Source organism: Eretmochelys imbricata, chromosome 11, assembly GCF_965152235.1.
Source record: "Eretmochelys imbricata isolate rEreImb1 chromosome 11, rEreImb1.hap1, whole genome shotgun sequence".
Classification (NCBI taxonomy): Eukaryota; Metazoa; Chordata; order Testudines; family Cheloniidae; genus Eretmochelys; species Eretmochelys imbricata.
In genome coordinates this window covers 15,797,037-15,818,106 of record NC_135582.1, presented here as the reverse complement: position 1 = coordinate 15,818,106, position 21,070 = coordinate 15,797,037, and the positions used below count along the sequence as shown (strand labels likewise).

Sequence of the window (21,070 nt, the reverse complement as noted above, 5' to 3'; positions counted from 1 at the left end):
TTTTTATTACACCCTGTTTAGAAGCAGGACATCCCAGAAGTCCTTTACATCTGGCTACATGTGAAGTTATTCTGCAGGTCAATTTTGTGGGGATCATTATAAATGAACCATCTACATAACTCTTACGTGTTTTGCATACTCTCCTGCCAGTTAGGTTTTTCATTCTTTTCCCTTTGGAATGAAAATGATTCTCTGCTCTTTTGGTGTTGTTGCTTTGTGGAAGTCTTGTGAAAACCTAGCTCTTTTTAGTCTTCTGGGAGTTTCTCCTTTTTCTAAACATTTAGTAAGTTCCCACTGCCCACCACAGGCCATATGGGATCTGAGAAACAATCAACAATCTTTCTCCAGCTATTTCACTGACAACCGCAGTCCTGTGCTATGGGGAATGCAAAGGCTGCTCCTTTTCAGGGACCAGGACTCCAGAAATGGGATGGGGAGAACATGGGCCATGGCTCAATCTTCTCTAAACCTCCTGAACAGGGATGGCACAGCAAGGGAAGCAGTGGATGAGGGCTAGGAGCAGCACAGTATGGAACCACAACCTTTCCTCATTTCTCGGACACAGCGCTGCATCTCCAGTACTCAGAGCTGTGGCTTAAAAGCCGCAATCTGGCCTTTAGCATTTTTGATGGCTGTTTAAAGAATATTCATGTTGCTTCTGCAATACTAGCTGTATTTCATTTCAGGCTATCACATGATTCCATTCTGATAATGTGATCTTTTCTGGAGGTGTTCCCCGCCCCCCCCAATGATAAATGCATTGGTTTGCACAGTTGCAAATGTATTGTCTGCTTTTTAGCTATGATAGGCTCTATCAGGGAAGATGAATGGGGATGGGTGGAGTGCTTAGCATTCTGACACCATTGCTTGGGATTGTTATGGGATCTGATCTCATACTGTTGATGAAGGGTGCGGTTGATAGCAGGGCCATGTGAGAAGTTGCTCACAAAAAAGGAATGTGTGGTGAATTTTCTTTTCATGTCAGTTTTGCAAAACGTTCTTTTTTCCTTCAGTGGATTTTTGCCATTTGCAAAAGAGACTGTTTTCCCAGTGATTCAATTTTGAATTCCATAGATAGAATTTATCTGCTGAGCTCTAGTTTCCCTCACTAATTCATATTGCTATTATGATACTTTTTCATACTGTGCACTAGATTCATGAGCTTGTTTTGGGAGGGCGTTTGTACTGTATTGTGGATGTCCTTGATCAGGCACTATGATAATATTAATAAATAAATAAATAAATAAATTAATAATAATAATAGCCACTGTGATAAGAACTACATATTCCCCTCCAAGCTCTAACGAGAGCCAAAGCTTTAGCTTTAGCTCCCAGATGAAAAGATTCTTCTCCTTTCAGTAATAGACCAAACAGATGATGAGCTGCCTCTTTCTCCAGACAGTCTGAGGTGTATGTGACTGAATTGCAAGAGGCATACAAATTACCTACTAAGGTCAATGATATCGGTATATTATTGATAGCTTCTGTCTGTTTAAATGGCACCTCAATGGTGAACTTCAGCAGTGTTTCTGAATCATTCTCAGCCTTGCTATCACTGCAGACTCATAAGATGCTGCTCCGGTACAAGTACAAAAAATAAAGTTAAGAATTATTAGATAACTCCTTCACTTGAATCCCACTACTCCTCTTTTGTTGTTGAAAATACAGTAACACTGCTGCAAAATGACGTTCCTAGAAAACATAGAGAAAGGCATGTAATTGGATATGGCCCTTCTGTGTGTGTGTTTTGATTTTGCTGGCTGTGAAATATGTGTAATGCTTTGCCTGTTAGAGAATTCACTTGTGTCTACCCATGCTCAGGTGAGGTAGGATGCAAGGAGGCTTGCGCTCATGGCCCTGGGTTTTTGTTCACTACTCCTTTTCATACCAGCCAGTGGGGGTCATGGAAGGGAGACACTGCATCCTGTAAAAAGGTGTAGCAGTGGAAGATACTGAATGCTTCTACAGTGCTCCACTTCTGCAGTATTATTGGCATGCTGCATATGAGCAAGTTAACAATGAACAGAAGCTGATTGTATGCAGATATGGGTATAAATCAAGACCCTGGATCCAAATGCTGCTGCACTTTGGGAAAGATTGGATTGCAATGCAAATTTTGCAGCTCAAGCCCACCTCTAATTGTGAAGTGTGCAATAATGGATCTGATTCCATACTGCAGTAATGGTTAGGTGCAGTTTCTATCTGCCGTAGTCCTTTTATATATATTTCAGCATGTGAGTAGCTACAATGGATGGAAAAGTCCATGAATTCAAGAAATGGTGTGGCAAGAGAGGTGATGTACATTGCATTCCCCATTGTATTGAAATAGATTGTGTGTCCATGTTAATGGCTCTTACGGCAGACTTCTTTTTCATACCATACCCCTTTCGGGGTTTGATACAGTCAATCCGTGTCAAAACCAGAGACATTTGGTAGCAAAAGATTTGAAAAGGGACACAAAAACATAATCCATTCTTGTGCTCCAATAGTGGAATTCACCCCTGTGTAAAGATCTGGCACACCACTTAAGCCTCACTTAAGCCCTATTTTAAGGGCATAAGTGGGACTTAAATGATTCATAGGATATGTCCTGTCCCTCTGCAAAGGGGTGAATTATAGCCCAAATGATTAATGTCATTTGTGTTAGGAGCAGTTAGAGACTCTGAAGCCCTTGTCTGACACTACTGATGCCATTGGGAGTTTTGCACCATCCCGCAGTACAAGTAGGGCAGTACACTATGGTCCCCCGTACCGGCAAGATACTTATAGCTGGTATGGCATACCAGGAAGAGGAGGAGCAGAACGTCCTCCAGCGCAGCCCGTTCCGTGCAGGGTCTCCTCTGTCTGCACAGCAGCCCTGCCGGAAGACAAGGTTGGAGGCGGGACAGCTACGCCGGAGGAGCTGCGGGCATGGAGCTGCCCGGTGACCCCATGTTCTGCTCCTTATCCGACTCTGGTTCCCAGGAGAGCCCTGTGGTTCAGGGCTCTCCCAGAACCACAGTGGGGAAAGGAGCAGAACCCCCAGTCCTGCCCTTCCACGGAGCTGCGTCTCTTCTGGCTCCATCTGTACAGCAGCACCCCTGCCGGAGGACAGGGATGGGGGCGGGGCTGGGGGAGGTACAGCCCTACCAAAGGACAGGGCTGGGTGGGGTGAGGCTGGGGTAGTACAGTGGCCAGAGGAGCTGCTGGCATTCTGCTCCTTTCCCCTCTGTGGTTCCCAGGACAGCCCTGAGACACAGGGCTCTCCTGGGAACCGCAGTGGGGAAAGGAGCAGAACATGGGGCCACCAGGCGTCCCATGCCGGCAGCTCCTCCCGGGGGCTGCTGTACAGATGGAGGAGACCCTGTGGGGAAGGTCTGGGGGTGGTATAGCTGTGTCGGAGGAGCTGTGGGCATGGGTCCACCCGGTGGCCCCATGTTCTGCTCCTTTCGCTGCTGCAGTTCTGAAGTCTCCTGCACAGCAGGAGGAGGACAGAGCTCCCCCGCCCCAGTAAGGGGAGTGGATCATGGGGAGGGGACAGGGAGAATCTGGGGGGCCCAGGGTGGGGGCGGGGTGGGGAGGAGTCACATAGAGGGTCACATGAGGAGGCCACATGCCCCCCTTGGGGTTGGGGGCACGTACCAGTAAGAAATGGATTCCACTTGCCACATCCTGTAGTGGGAGTCGCTTTAAGTGTCCATCACAAACTATTTATGTAGATTTCAGAGTAACAGCCGTGTTAGTCTGTATTCGCAAAAAGAAAAGGAGTACTTGTGGCACCTTAGAGACTAACCAATTTATTTGAGCATGAGCTATGAAGTGAGCTGTAGCTCACGAAAACTCATGCTCAAATAAATTGGTTAGTCTCTAAGGTGCCACAAGTACTCCTTTTCTTTTATCTATGTAGACATCCTTGAAATAAATTAACACCTGGGAAATACACACCAAAACTAACATGTCAAAGCAACCCATCAAAAACTGCACTGCAAGACATGTGGGATTTAAAGTTTGATGCTCAGAAAACTCAGCCATTTTCTACCAAAAAACAAGCTTCAGGGGGAAAAAAGAGCAGTTTTAGAATCTCACAATATTTTTTTTTAACTTAAAGCCCCAGCTTTGGAAAGACATGATTATATGAGAATCTCAGGCCTTTTGGTGGCAGAGAAAAGCTTTTAAATGTGAACGATGTGCATCTAAAAACTCAAAAACCAAGAATCCATTTTTTTAATCTCATGGATTTTAAGTCATGATTTTTTGGGGGCCTGACTCATGATTTTTGAGAGTTCGGGTGGGCAATTCTGAAATAGTCAAAAGTAATGAAGAACTGCATGTAGAGTCATAATTAGCTAGACAAGTGCTTTTATGGAAAATTATCTGACTATGAACATTTAGGGTAATATTTTCCTTAAAAGCTCATCGTTGCTCTAAATCTGATTCTATTGAAGTCAATAGAAAAACTTCCATGGGAGCAGTTAGACCAACACTGAACGCTTTTGGAAAGCCCATTCTAAATGTTAAATATAAATTGGAAGAGCTTCTGAGTGCCTGTTGCTTTTGTACTTCAATTAATGAAGAAACTGAAATCCTGCCAAGTGGTATTTTCCCACCCAGCTCATACGACATTAAGCGGGGTTTCATGTTTATTGTTTCATAGTTAGCCGTATTGTATGTTAACTCCTTTTAAAAAAACATGCTGTCGTTTTGTCTTCTAAATTAAATTGTTTACTCAAGACACACAAGAATGAAAACCCAAAGGTAATTTATTGATATGCCATTTAAAAATAATTTATCACAAACTTAGTTCCTGAAATTATAGTTACATAAATATGGTAGGTCCTATGTAAATTTGAAAACAGATTTACGTATCATATACATGCTAATTAACAAGTTGTCTGAAAGGGTACCTTGCAGCTGAACTTTCTATTACCCACAGCAAAAATAAAACTGAATAATCAGCCAGCAGAGCCTATGACACAACAGTGATTGAAAGGGCTGTGTTGGGTTTTTTTTTCCCTATTTCTACAACTCTTCCAAGCTTAGACTTCTTCAGCAAAATAATAATTTCTGCCTCCATCCTTCTTATACACTAGAATATTCCCATAGACACTCTCCAATCTAATTTCCATACAGCCTACACAGACACTTTTACATTTTAATTTGCATTCAACTGGCAGATGCAGTCTGCACAGAGGCATTTTGCATTTTTTTTACAACTTCATGGTAGCCTGCTTTCTTATTCTGTGTTTATCTTTGGGAAAAAAAATTGACAAGGCTCCTTTTTAAAACTGACATTTTGTTTTCATTGGAATGAAAAAAGTAAACTTACCTTCAATGAAAAATGCTTATTGTCCCCATAGAAACCTCTTTTCTCCTATTCCTTTCTCTCTTTTCTGCTGTAAAATCTTTATTTTATGACTAAACAATAACAACAACAACAAAAACAACTTACCATTCATGCCTGCATCCTTTTGTTGCTAGAAACATTGACAGTGAAAAATAATTTCCCCCAAAATGTACTTAATTCTCCTCTGCAGTCTACTTCACAAAAATCCATTCCAGGATGTGATAATGCAGGTATTTTTGTTTTCTAGGAAAACATCATTCTAAGGAGTATTTTATTTCTTGTTCAGTTATCAGGCTGCAATAATGATTTTTCCCTTTTGTCACCCTATAGCATCTTAACAAATTCTAAAATGGAATTTCCAGAATTCAAATAACCAGAAGGCATAATGTTAATTTCAGGATCACTCTATGTAAAGCACATGGTTCATTTTCCTACCTTGTTTCTGCAAAAATTATCCAAGTATCCCACCTACTGCATGGCATTATCGTCATAGTGGGTTTGCTTTATGCAGTTCAACAAATTATTTTGCTTACTGCTGCCATGAGGGATAAGAACACTGGTTAATATGATGGTATAGATTAAGCTGACAGTAATTCAACTGGGTTGCACAAACTGACTGAACTCTGCTGTCTAGGTTAAATAAAATATTGAAGTACTGCAAAGTGTATCACATTGTCAATAGTCTGTGTTTGTGTCTGGTGTGTTGGTATTTACAGTGATGAAGATCCAGGCAGCCAGTTGGTTACAGATAAGTTTCACGTTGACTGGGATTCGGTGCTTGTCAACTCTGATAATGTCATCGTAGCTCGATTTGATGGCAGAGGGAGTGGATTTCAAGGCCTTAAAATTCTACAGGAAGTCCATCGTTGCTTAGGTTCAGTGGAAGTGAAGGACCAAATAGCAGCTGTAGAGTACGTATGTGCAAACTTTTCTTCTATTTTAATCCATTTTTACTTTGATGAATAGACACATTTAACTGAAAATTTCCAGCTATTACTGGTCTCCGTTTGCAGAATGAAATATGGTAAATGCTTATCTGTAGTGCAGTAGCACGTTTCGAAACATTAGGCTTTTCATTGCAAAGTGTGATTCAATGAATAAAAAATCAAAGGGAAAAATGTTTTGGATTGATGTTCCTCTTTGATAAAGTTGTCCTTCCGGGCCTAATCTAAATATGAAATCTAATCTAGTTTACATATTTTTCTAGCGTCCTTAGAAAAATGACTCATGGCATGATATACAGTGCTTCATTACAAGTGAAATATAACGTCTTAGACATATAGGGTCAGATTCTGTTCTCACTTAAATCACTGTAGATCTGGAGTGACTACACTAAATCACCAGAATTACAATAATGTAAATGCAAGCAGAATTTGGCCAAAGGGTTTATTATCCTCTCACTTGATCATCAGTCTTAGCATGGGTAACTCCATTGCCTGCAACAGAATTACTGCAGATTTATACCAATTTAAGTAAGAAGAGAATCAGGCCCCTACTATATATTTACATGTAAAAATATGATAACACTTTTTATTAAGGGACCACTCCTCTCGTTGATTGCATGGTATTTTAGAAATGGATGGATTATTACCTACATTCATGTACGAGGTATGTTCATGTATTGGTTGAACAATTTTAGAATGACATGTTTTACATTTCTGAAAGTCATCTGTAATCCCTGAAGACAATGAAAACATTAACTGCCTACAGGTCAAATGGCTTTGCATCTCTGAAATAGGAGTGGAGTTGCAAAGATGTTGAGTGGAAGGACTCTGTCCTCCATATGCAGACAGAAAGCTTCACAAAGTGCCTCACAGGCTCTTGAAAGTAGCAGCATGCTTCTTCCCGCCTCCCTAACCCCCTTCCCTTGCTACCACACACTGGCAGATCTGCAGAGTGGGGAAGGGACCATAGTCACATTCCCAACTGGGTGAATGAGGCCTCCTTTGGGACATGGAGCTCTAATAAGCAGTCTAATTGGCTCCATATCTTAATTCTAAGAGTTCTTCTGAATCAGAGTTCTGCATTCATGAGTTCAGAGTCATTACTCTGTCTTTTATCTGGTTTCTGTGGGTGCACCACTGGGCAGGAGGGTATGCCAGGTGGCCCTGAGAGTTCTTTCTCTCTTGATGCTATTAAGAAGCAGACAGAAGTTTTCCTGAAATTTGTAGTCTCTCTTCTCTATACTGTGTTATCCTTCTGAAAGCACAGTTGATGAATTACCTCTGTGGGAGGATTCATAATTTTGGTCATTGCCAAAACACAAGTACTGTAGCGTAGGGATCTGAAAGCAAACTGCAAGACTTCACTAAAATAAAATAGTTCTTATTTGAACTCTTAAAAATCTGTTTCTCACTTAGTTTATCACAATTCTTTCTTCTACAAATAACCCACTCCACACATATGACTCTCCAGAATGTAACATTTCTCTTTTTCTTATAGGTCATTACTTAAACAACCATTCATCGATCCTAACCGACTGAGCATATTTGGAAAGGTAACTTACAAAAATAGCAGGAGGACACTGTCAATTTTAAAATCATTTGTTGCAAACAGATTTATTTACGTATTTTGCAAATAACCATTTTTGTTACTAACAATGAAAATCACATTTACTTGTCATTATTGAATGTTGATTCAATTTTTTTTCTCATATTGAACAATTAGCAGCTAACAAGTCAGTTTCACTTTTCTTTATAGTAACTTTCACTTTCAGTTCCTACTGTTGCAAAATATGCTGCTCATATACTGCAAGGGAAAATGTTAATTGTTGAGGGGAAAAAACTCTTTTTCCATTGGAAGTTTTTAAAATAAATGTGTGGAAACGTTTCTTTTGGTCTTAGTTTCTGTAAAAGCTCATTTCTTGTACAATTTAAATTCTAGTCCATATTTAAGTTGACAGTGTCCCTTTAATACACAATTTATATGCAGACATTTTTAGCTTTTTGAGTTATTTGAGATAAGATCCTAGAGTGTTGACTAGCGTCCTTTTTTGTGCCATCTCTTAGAAGTCTCCCTTTTGCTGTTTTGTCAGCTGTTTAGCAATGTTATATGCTGTTGTCTCTGGCATCATACAGACCCAGGTAAAGGTTTAACCTTTAGCAAAAAGTTAAAGAGAATCTTAATTATCTCACTTGAAACGAGCTTTTAGACGTTTAACACAAGACAAGCTGTATCTTTTGGAAACTGACATTTGTTCCTTTGTGATATTTAGTTTTAAAATGTTACCTTGAAAATGTCAATATTTTGTGTATTTAATACTTTAAAATTTCACAGTGAAAACAAACAAACAATCAAACCACAGCTTCTAATATATATAGGTACCATGGTCATCAGTTATTGAAGCAGTATGCATTCACTATGAAACCCCTAAATTCTAATCCCCATTCTGCTACTGTCTTGCTGTGGCTGTAGGCAAGCCATTTAACCTCTGAGTCTCACTTTGGCTGTCTGTCAGATGGGGATGATAATACTTACTTCCTCGGAGCTAGCATTGTGGGAATTAGTTAATGGCTGTGCAGCCTAGTGAAAATAAAGTGCTGACTATTATTATTGTTCCACATGCAACAAGACCTTCTCCTCCAAACACATGACCTCCTAGTGTACCACTTAAGATGAAAGAAACTATTTCTGTCAAAAGTTCAATAGCATCTGAGTTTATACTTTGTTTGGAGGCTAGCCACAAAAAAAGAAAACATTTTCAAGTAAAGCAGGTTGGGGATTTTCCAACAAGATGTTTAGTAAAAATATGCAGCTTCATCAACCTGAAATGTTTCACAGCACATTTTATAGGCAGGACCAGCCTCATGATTCTGTGAGAGTCCGGGCAGTCAGCCTCTCCATTTTGTTTCAGGAAAAACATGAACTGAAATGGTTTGATTTTTTTTTCCTAAATGATTTTTTTTATTTCCTTTCAGAGGAAATTGTCTAGCTTTTGTTCTGTAATGGAAAAAAAAAAACAATGTTGTCGACATTTCACAATTTCCAACAGAAGGGACATTCTGAGTGTTGACCAGCTCTATTTCCAACTAATGAAATGTAAGCATGACTGACTTCATCCACTAGGGGTGCACATCTCTCTTTGAGGAGTACTTGTGGCACCTTAGAGAGTAACAAGTTTATGTGGGCATAAGCTTGCGTGGGCTAAAACCCACTTCATCAGATGCATGCAGTGGAAAATACATATAAGATATATATACACAGAGAACATGAAAAAATGGACGTTGCCATACCAACTGTAACGAGACTAATCAATTAAGGTGGCTATTACCAGCAGGAGAAAAAAAAAGTTTGCCTTCAACCATATGAAACATTGTTGACTAAGAAAATTTCTTTTTCTTTTATATGCAATACATTTTTGATGATCTGACTAAGGAAGTGAACAGAAGATGCCCTTTGCTGAAAGAGTAAGAAGATTGTGTGGATTACCTATGCTGATCTCAACCCAGCTGGACGCACACATATTGCTCTCCTGGAGCTCTCCATCATCCTTGAATGTTATAACATGCTTTTGAGCTACTCAGAACAAAGTCTTGACAAATTCCACAATATAAACTACTAGCAGTAATAACAAAAACAGTTGAAATATCAAGAGGGCAAAGTGTAAAAAACAAACACCTCTGTCTATCAGGCAGCCCACCAAAACTGTCTTGCTCACTTGCAGGAAAGTTACACACCCTACCGACGAAGTACATCAGAAGAGTCTCTCTTAATTGTTACATATCAAATTGTGATGATATATAGTTTACAACTTTCCATCATGGAAATTGAAAATAAGCTTGAAAGTATGACTGTGTAGCTAACCAACTTGTGGAAAATTTGGTAGTAGAGGTGAAGCCACAGAAATTTAACTAAGAACAGGAAGTCCAGATTCTTAAATCATAAAATACCAACTAAATATTATATAACCATTGAAGGAAACTATACATGTTATATGTATGCCCGGGGAATCCTGGCTGGAAGCAAAGGCACAACCCCAAAGAAAAATATTCCCAACAGAACTAAACTGGGTTGTTAATGGAGACAAGGTATAAATTTTGAATAAGTTGGCAATACCTATCTAGAATTAAATTTGTGCTGTGAAACTACTGCAAAAAGTACAAGCAGAATATTAAACAAATGGCCAAGAAAAAGAGAACCTGGAGGCAGAGAGAAGTTATTGTTCCCTTCAGCTCTTTGAATTATACAAGTTACTGGCACCCACATCAACATTCTCTCTTAGCCAAAATCTTTTTCTATGTGTGGGCAATTTTTGTTGTCTTTTGCAATTTAGGCTAGGATTTCTATGAGAATTGGGCACCTAATTCTCTTAGTCTTTTTCAAAAATCCCAGTCTTATTCTCTATTTTCTTCTCTGTACCCAGTTAGCATTGACAAAGTTCTGAGCCCAAGAACACACTTTTTGATTTATCTCTTTTTCCTTAACTAAGATTTAGCAAAGTGTTTAAAATGCTCTGAGAATTCCAGAAAGATGAACTTTTTTTATTAACCATTTTAGAAATGAAGAAAAGGATATAGAAAATCATCTCAATAAGACGTAAATGAACCCTTTCTCCATTACTTTTTCGTTGTTCAGTGCCCTTCTGCTGGATTAATTTTTACAGAGAATTATCATGCAAAAAAAAAATCCACCTTCAGAAGGGCAATTTTCTAGCAATAATCAAGAGAGAAAAGATAACAGCCCTTCTAAGAGAAACACAATGAATATAGTAAAAGCATTAAACCTGGACTGCAGGACATTGAACTCCATCTTTTAAGATTCTGGAGTTAATCTACAAGCATTTCATGTAGATTGTCATATTCATCGGAAACAAAACCCTGGTGGATAGTCTCAAATAAGAGGACTCCTGTTCACACTTCTCTTCTGCATACCACCTTATCCCACCAATAGAGGATGGATTTCAGACACTCTGCACGAAGTGCCTTTCAGGGTGGTGAGATGTGAAGAGGTGTCTTAAACCTCATCTTGGCACTCCTCTGATCTTGCAGCTGCTCTGTGCAGGCCATTCCCCCTGTACTGCAGTGCAGCAGCCTGAGGGCTGCTCGAACACATGCTACTCTAGCCACAGAAATGCAGAGCATTGAACTTACTGGCCACCTTTCTTCTAGCCACATCTCCTTTTGGCAAGGTCGGCAGAATGCTTATGGCAGGATATATCAGCTGAAAGTCTCCGACGCACACACTGTGATCTCTGCTCCTTTTAAGGCAGCACTTGAGCTAGTTTCTGTGGGGCAAAGTGCACCAGAGAATCTGACCCTCTCTAAGGGGCATGCGACAATGTGTCAAACAGAAATCCCCATGGAAGGCAATGGGAATCCATCTGTGAAGACTGAAGTTTAGAGAGAGGACAGGTGACAGCTCTCCCTTCTTCCTTAGCCTCAATCTATAGCCTCAGTGTTTACCCAGAAATAAGTAAAAAATCTTCACAAAATACATTAATGTAAAAAAAAATTCTCCTCTCTAAGCACTGTCTCTGACGCACTTACCTTCAGTTTTTCTATTTGTATCACTCGCCAGTTTCTTCTGCAGGCTGAGGGCTAGTCTGCACAATGAGACTATGGTATCTTAAATTAAAATATACCTCTTCTTCTTATTATTATTAAAAAATCATAAATTATAACATATTTTTAAAGCCTCAGGCTTCATAGCAAGACAGAACTGCCACACCTTTTCTCACTCTTCATTCGTAGGTTTTTAATTCACGCTAAAGCAATAGTTGCAGGTGTAAATACTGTGGAATGACATGACAAAGGTAGCATGATACTCTTTAACTTCATCTATATTAAGGAACAATGAACAAGAACAAACAAACTGCAAATCATGTTATCTGGTTTAATAGGGATATGGTGGATACATTGCATCAATGATCCTGAAATCCAATGAAAGACTTTTTAAATGTGGAGCCGTTATTGCACCAATCACAGACATGAAGTTGTATGGTGAGTGTTTCCCATCCTACCATTTTATTAAATGATTTCCTTAAAATATCTGTACAGCAGATCTGTAACTCAGGTTAACTAAGTTCAGGTAGTGTAGTGGAACTGTATTAAAACTAGGCAAATTGGACATATGGTTCCAATTTTAAAATGAGGATAATTAATGACTGGAGCAATTAAGCACAGGATGTGCTAGATTCTCCATCACTTAGAGGTCTTTAAGATTTTTCAAAAGAAAGTAAGGGATTAGGTGTCGAATTCTCCATAAATCAGTGGAAGTTGGGTACCTAAAGCTCTTAGGCCCCTTTAAAAATCCTAACCTAAATGAATATTGGATGTCTTTCTAACAGATATGAGGTGAAATCTTGGCCCCATTTAAGTCAGTGGCAAAGCTCTAATTGACTTCAACCAGGCCAGGCTTTCACCATGCTTTGGTTCAATCACAATATATTGGGCTTAGTGCAGGAACTGTTGGGTAGAGTTCTGTGGCCTGCGTATGCAGTGGTCAGACTAGATGATTATAGTGCTCCCTCTTGGCCTTAAAGTCTATTAATCTCTTTTCAAGATGAAGATACTTGCCATCTTTATGGCTTAACAAGCTTCTGCTGGCTTTTAACCAGAAATAAAGATTTTTAAAAATGGAATTTATCTTGATTAACTCTGAATTTCCTGTTTTCCTTTGTAGCTTCAGCTTTTTCAGAAAGATACCTTGGCATTCCATCTAAAGAGGAAAATACATATCAGGTAAGTTATTTTAACAAGTAATTAAAAGTAATGGTTTGGCTTTTAAAATATACTGCAATTACATTGTGTGTGTTCATTTTTAATAGGCATCCAGTGTACTGCACAATATTCATGGTTTAAAAGAAGAGAATTTGCTAATAGTTCATGGGACAGCCGATAGTAAGTATTTATAAATGCAATTACATTTGTAGTTACAGCTTGTAATACACAGCTGCTCAAAGAAAGATTATGTATGTAGCAAGAATACACATTTTGATACCGTTTATCTTTGTCTCCCTTCTAGTAGAATTGTCCATCCAAAGAGACCTGATTGTCAGTTTCAGTTGCCAATTGTAAATCTAAATGGGTGACATTTTCCTTTGCTACCTATTTGTAACTCTTAGCTGCTGTATGTTCTAATTTGTTTAAATCTGGTGAAGCAGGATGTTGCTAGTGAAAGGCACTGTATCAATTATTAATAAGGTGACATACATTTTTAAGTCTTTTAAATTAATCCTGGTTTTGTGATGGAAAGCATAATAAATGTCAGCGTAATCAGAGATAAACAGTACCTTTCAGTAAATTAACGCTTTGGCTAATTAATTAAACTGTAACAATGGGGAATCCTTAAGCTATTTAGGGCTAGATGGTAATTTGCTCTTGAGCATAGTCAATGGAGTTAACACCAATATAACATGTATATGTGTGAAACCAGAACCAGGCGCAGCACCTGCAGTGGAAATCCAGGGGTGTCAGGCAGCAAAGAATTTGGCCTGTGCTAGTTGACAAGCAGTTTTCTTTTAGTATATTTTGCTGTTCATGGTAAAGGGGTAAATAGTGACTTGGATTCCAAGCCCATCTAGGGTACTAAATTGCATTTTATGCCTTGCACAGCCTACCTAGATCACATACATGTTTGCTCTGCTCCTCTCAGAACAGATAGGTGGGGAGGAATGGAAATGGACAGAGTCAATGTGCTGATCGACCTGGCAGAACTGGCATGGGAGACTTGGAATTTGCTGCTGGTATAGGCCAGCAGCAAAGTACTACCCCTCTGTCTTCCAGACCAAAGGGGAATTAGGGAGGGAATTATGTCTGTAAGAGGTGTCTGAGCAGCACAGTGCTTTCCAGGGACTCCTCCTGGGTTTGAGTAGTTTGTGCACCCTCTTCTTCAGGACGGTGCCTAGTAATACAGTCTAACTAGTCCATCAGTATTTACTGAACCCTAGTTTCATGTTTGCTCTGAATGAAGCAAACACAAGCATGGACCCAGAGCTGCATGTTTGTACCACCATGAAGTTTAGATTATTAAAATAACATTACAAAAGGCTTATTTCCTAAATGAACGCAGTCTCTTACAATCCTGTGCAAACAATAGAAAATCAGACATACTGTCATTTAATACACGGACAAACATTAATTGCATTTGAATACTCCAGTGCTACTCACCTTCAAACTATTTCGGTCCTTGCTAAGCAATGGATGAAAAATAAGAATTCCTACGTAGTACCCAGAAAGTATACTATATTACACTGCTGTCCATCACTGCAGCACTATTGTTATTTACTACGGTATGTATCTCAGGTGCAGTCAGAAAGGGTATGTCTACATTGCAATCATTGGTATGACTGCAGCATGTGTAGACATACTTGAGCTAGTTTTGATCTAACTAGCTCAAATAACAATAGCAGTGAATCCATGACAATACAGGCAATAGTATGGGCTGTACAAGCCTACCCGGGACAGGACCCTGAGTATGTACTCGATCAGCCAGCCCATGCTGCTGCTGTTTTAATTGCAGCGGGGTAGATCAAATCTAGCTTGGGAGTGTCTAAATGTGCTGCAATTATGCTTCTGATTGCAGTGTAGATAGACCTTAATCAACTGCAAATCTGGTAGCAGTTTGCCACATAACTTCAACCAAAAAGTTTCTTTATCTAAAAGGAAAATAAATAAATACAATTAATAAATAAGTATGATAATAATGTTGTTCACTAATATGTAGATGTTATTGTCTTGTAGCTAAAGTCCATTTCCAACATTCAGCAGAACTAATTAAACATCTAATAAAAGCTGGAGTGAATTACACTATGCAGGTATGTAATGCTCAGGTGTCTCTCACAGGTGCATTGTTCAGTGTTTAATCTCATTTTGCTTTTTCTTACCTATACTTATCTATGTAGGGGCTCTTTGGATAACTTGTAGTCTCGCACACCACCCCCCCATCAGTGACGGTCGTGGAGACTGTCTCCTGGGCTATTTGCATTCCCACAGACCAGGTCCCTTCCCATTTGGGAGCCCTGGTACCACTTTCCACGACCGTCACTGATGGGGGGGTGGTGTGCGAGACTACAAATGGAAGGGATGGGAGGTATCCAGGAAACACTGTCTGTTAAGATGTGGTTCATATAATGGAAGTGTTTCAGAACTTCTGATCTAGAGCATTCACTTTCTTCGCCAAGGATCTGATCCCCTCCTCCATGGCTGCAGAGGGCCCTATTCAAAGGCACCAGTCAGCTCTGCTGCCCTAAGAGTAAAGGTGTCCATGTGCAGACACCTCTGCAGAAACGGCGCGGGAAAGGGAGTTGGCAGGATATTTTGGGGACATAGATTGTGCTCTGTTTTTATACAGGACCTAGTACATTGTAGCTTCTAATGGAAACAAGTAATACATGATTATATTTCTCCCTTCCACCCACAGATAAAGACCCTGGCTATAGTACTCCAAGCATTGGGATGGAGCAGTGGCCACTGTGCTCTGAGGAAGTGGGGGGTGGGGTGGGGTGGGGCAGGAATTCCTGTCCTACGGGTCACTCTGCATCTCTGTAGCAACTCACCTGTGGTTACTCAAGCTGAGCTCTGTGGCCTGGATTTCCCTCTCAAATCCTGAAGTCTCTTCTCTGTCCTTGCGGCAAAGAGTCCTGTAGCACCTTATAGACTAACAGACATATTGGAGCATAAGCTTTCGTGGGTGAATACCTACTTCTTCAGATCACATGCATCTGACGAAGTGGGTATTCACCCACGAAAGCTTATGCTCCAATACATCTGTTAGCCTATAAGGTGCCACAGGACTCTTAGTCTGGATCTTTAGAAGCGGCAAATATGGCTACCCCTCTGATTCTTCTCTATCCTTGCACAGGAAAAGCGCCCATTATCTGGGGGCTGAGGAGACTACAGTGGTTATTTATGTTCACCATGAGGGAAGGTGTGAGGCTTTGGATGAGGTAGAGAAATAGTAACACCTATGAAAAGGTCTTCCGTTGAATACTTCCTTTGGCTGCACTGAAAATCCCAGCCAGAAATGCTTTTCTGAACACAATATCTGAGCATAGGCTTTTATGGCTAAAGATCACGATGCAGTCATTTAGTGCTGGTTTTGAATCTCAATCAAATGAATTTTGCTTTGAAGTTTATCACTTTCATTGATACCATAAAACTATTTAACATAGTCATTCTGTTGTCAACTGAAAAGCTTTGAAAGTCAGACTGAAAAAATTAGAGCCCTAAATATCTGAACTGATTTTTTTAAGACTGTTTACTTTCTCCTTTTCCTCTGCTAGATCTACCCAGATGAAGGTCATAACATTGCATCTGAGAAAAGCAAATATCACCTTTACAGCACAATCCTTGGGTTTTTTAGTGCTTGTTTAAAGGAGGAAGCCCCAATTTTACCACAGGAACCTGAAGAGGATGAATAAGGAAGCCTGTTTGTACAGTACTGAAGGGAGACTTACTTTGAGGCTCAATAAAACCTTAAATAAAAGTGACTGTAAGATTGCAGATTCTGCAGAAGCTCAAGGGCAGCTAAAGGATATAACAGTGGAACAGCACATTTAGAGACACTGAGCTAATAAACTGGAATTTGAATACAAATCCAAACATATTACCGAGGGACAAAACCTATACCTTTGTGGATGGACAACGGTTGGTTACAGTTTCCTGGACAAACTTAGTTTTGCATAAGTGTAGAGTTAGTGCATGTTTATTATGTTAAGCCTCGCTGTCTGTTCTGTAAGTAGTTGCTCTGTTTTTAATTTAAATGCACATCTTTATCCATTTTTGCATTATGCTCTACCAATCATAAATATTAAGGCCACTTATATTTTAAAAGATGATTTGCAATCTAATACTTTACTGTAACATTACAATAAGTGCAATTCCTTTCCTGCCTATTAAGCATAAGAAAGCATTGAGTTAATAAAGGATGTGATATTTTCTATAGTTTCTGTTTAAAGGGAAAATATTGTCCAGTGGGTCATATAACATAAGTATAGAAACTGATTTTATTTTTATTTGTTTTAATTTCAGACATTTATTACTGTTATTGTACCTATTAGTAACCAGTAAGGGCATTTTTGGGAGTGCTCTCTTGGTCTTTATGTATATACACATGACTTCCTAAGCAGAAAATCTTTGTATGCTTGAATAATTCTTCAAGCCATAATTAACAGCTGTGTTTTAACAATGTCTGCAGTTGAAATACTTCCCCAATCCCAAATGTATCATTTCCATAAGAAATGTTTGGGTTGTGTTTTGGTATTGTTTATAGTAGTTAATAGTCTGCTGGTTACACTCTAATTTTAGAATATGCTACTTTGTCAGATGTAAATTAGATACATAAATATTAAATTATAGTTTCAGATAAAGAAATTTTATTAACAACATAATGCCATTGAGTAATATTTTACCCTAAAAAAGAAATCTTTGCTCAGATTCCATTCTAATTTCTGTGGCAGTAGCAGGTAACTGGAACAGCCTGTCAGTTTTTATTTGGTATTCCACAGCTGCTCATCAAGAAGGATTTACATTCAACAGTGTTACGAAGAAATGAAGTATTTCATCCATGGCCAAGGAAGCTCCTGACAAATGAAATTTTGTTATTTTATTCAGATGGAGATACCAAAATGCATCCATTTATTTGTCAAGGTTAATTACAGCACTAGAAATTGACATTACGAAATAAACAAAGCAGTCAACATAGGTCATCAGAATATTAACATCAACGATTGAAATCAAACATTATGTTCATTTAATATTAGATATGTTCCAGAAGGTATCTGAAGGCTCTTGACAAATGCTGTGCAACACACATAAATACATATGTAATTTTTTTCTCTGGATATTATTTATTAATGCTTTTCTATGTGATTAGGATTTCATTTCTTGCGAGATTAAAATTAACATAATCAACATAATTTTTGGAAAGTAATTTACACTATTTAAAATGCAAAGTTTTGCATATTTTATGAAGAATTAAAATTGTTTTTAAGGTATATTGAAATTCATCTGAAGCTTTTTAATCAATATTTTCTTCTGGAATATTTTCTTCTTTGACTGCTAGAGTTTTTTCTGATGCAAATAGTTAAGTTGTCTGAAAGATGGTTTTATGGAGCACTTAAAAGTATTTGTCTGTTAATGTTTAGTATTTACTTTGTTTTACTAGCAATTTTTATCTATTTTCAATTAGTTTAATACACTTTTAATGTGCATTGACATCTTGTCTGGGTCCCAGTGTGACCGCAAAGTCTGAGTATGTCTGCAGTGGACGATATGGGAACACTCTATGTACTAGGAAAGACGTCAAGACAAATTTGAGAAAATCCGTTTGTTCAGCAGCAACAAGCAAGAAATCAAACACAGACCTACCAACTCTGCTTGTACTACAGGATCAGCACTTCAACTTATTAAACAGTTGCAATTTGTTCTTGTAAATTTACCCAGATTATGTCCTTCATCATTTTCCTCTGATACGCTACCATGAACCGAATTTTCCTACTCGAACACAATGGGTGAAATCCTGGCCCCACTGAAGTCAGTGGGAATTTTACCATTGATTTCAATGGGGCCAGGCTTCCACATAATAAATGGACACATAAGGCCCGCATCTGGATGTACAAACAAGTGTACTCAGTGTATGCAGTCGTGACCGGGGGCCCCACTATGCATTCACATGACATCGGGCTGCAATGCGATCTGCATATGGCCATGCACTCCGAACACGTGCCTGCTTTTTATCTAGGAGACAGCAGGCGTGCATTTTGATTTTCATTTTTAATACATTCAATATTTTTTCTTATTAAGCCATAAATACATACATTTCCATTGACTTTTCTTTGCAACAGTCTAACATTCAGATATAGGGAGAGCATCAGACCTTGGGAGAAGATTTTAGAAATGAAATTATTATCCACCAGTTCAATTTTGATTTTGCGTTACAGATCCAGTCTCTGAATCTGTATCTGAATCCCCCAAATCGAAAAAAACAAACTGTTTTTTGTCGGCAGCTATCTTTGATCACACTAATGGGATTCAGATTTAGTTTTTAATCTTATGAACATCTTCAGAATTATTCTGCGGTGTACAATGTTTGGTTCCTTTCACTTGCTCTATTGGCCCAGCCAGGTATTGTTATGGAAATAGAAGCCTGTAGGTAATTAATGCATTATTAGTAGTTATTTGTATTTAAGGAGCACCTAAAGGCCAAAGTCAGTCAGGAACTATAACCCACTTGTGCTAGTTACTGTACACATGCATGGTCCAAAGAGCTTGCAGTCTAAATACCCCATCCATTTCTAACCACTATGGAAATATTTTAAGGCCAGAAAAACTACTACTAGATTCATCCTCCTTTTAAAACATGACTTTTTTTTAGACTATTCCTGCTATTTTGGAAAGGGCAGTAAAATCAGAATCTGTCCATTTACTCTCCAACAGTTTATATAACTTAACCTTCAAAACTCATTCCTGATCATCTCTCTCCTAGCTATAATCCTGGTACTTGCAAGACCCATAAGAACCATGGGTCAGATTGTGTTCTCAATTATACGGTGAAATCAGGAGCATTACTATTTATATCAGGGGAGTTTTTCCTGAATTATACTGCCTAATGGAAATCAGAATCTGGTCTGTTTTGTTTTGTTTTTGTTTTATTGATTGACTGAAAAATATTCTTTAATCTTAATGCAGTCAGGCAAATGGATTGCTTAGGAGAAACCTGATCAGTGTATGCTATCTGCAGCCTCGTCTTATGATGGTATTTTTTTTCTTTTAGAGTCAAGTACCCTCGGGTTATTATATTGCAGGCATCTGTAGACCTACTCACGGGTCTGAGAGGCGATGGTGACTCACTCTGCTCTGAGACTCAGTTTGCAAATATAATCCAATAGATTCATTGAGTCTAGTGTCTGTGGCTTCTCATCGAGAAGGGCTTTCATTTGATCCAAAGACTCCCAGACAGGGGATTTGGTAGTGTTGGTTTTGATTTGGCAGAAGTAATCAAATGCAGAAGGCTCTTGATATTTAACTGAATATCCTTTGCTACAGATTTAGTAGGCATATTGAAAGTTCCTGAAACCTAGAATAATGGCTGAAAGAAAAGACTAGGCAGAAGCAACCCTGTATTCCCTCTGCCAGTCTCTTTTAGACAGCTAGAAGCACCTGTCCATTTTATGTCTGCTTTGAGTAACTCCTGCTGACTGCCACTCACTTCTGGGGAAGAGAGCACTTTCCCAGCGTTGGTAAATGAGCTACTTCCATAGAAAATCCTTTTATGCACATAGCAACACTCCTCTTTTTTTTAATTGATTCCAAGGTAGGTAAGTAATAAGTATCAGCCTGATTCCCTCAGATGTTCCACCTTGGCTTCTACCAACAAGCTGTCAGAATCCTAAATCAATACTGGTTTTGGTGATTGAGGTAAGTGCTTATGTTATTGGAGAAGACTTATACCTGAAGAAACAGTGCTATTAAATTTGCTAGGCCAGATCCTCAGGTGGTATCAATCAGCATACCTCCACAGAAATTAAAGGAGCTATACTGCTTTTTACCATCTGAGAATCTAACCCACTGTCTCCATTTACAGTAGGGTCAAGACTTTTGCCTGTGGAAATAGTTTAGAGATACAAATTTCTGCCTTTATATAAGTTTGCATCAACCAAAATTGATTCAATTATTGTTGTAGCCCTTGAGGACGTAAATGGAGTATGCAGTTCCTGTTTTAATTGTGACACTCTCAGTGCTGAAATCCCAGTCAATATGTAATGATAAAACAATATATTCAAACAAGCAAAAAACCCACTTTCATAAG

General features: G+C 38.9%; 1 protein-coding gene across 1 annotated transcript in view; it reads left to right on the top strand.

The window, feature by feature from the left end:
* Positions 1-16,682, top strand: part of DPP10 (dipeptidyl peptidase like 10) — a 434,888-nt gene extending 418,206 nt beyond the window's left edge. Inside the window, exons 20-26 of the mRNA XM_077829757.1 lie at positions 6,040-6,234; positions 7,766-7,820; positions 12,162-12,261; positions 12,944-13,002; positions 13,089-13,161; positions 15,004-15,077; positions 16,545-16,682. Coding sequence (XP_077685883.1) covers positions 6,040-6,234; positions 7,766-7,820; positions 12,162-12,261; positions 12,944-13,002; positions 13,089-13,161; positions 15,004-15,077; positions 16,545-16,682 — 694 coding nt within the window. The remainder of the gene's footprint in view (positions 1-6,039; positions 6,235-7,765; positions 7,821-12,161; positions 12,262-12,943; positions 13,003-13,088; positions 13,162-15,003; positions 15,078-16,544) is intronic.
* Positions 16,683-21,070: the final 4,388 nt, after the last annotated feature.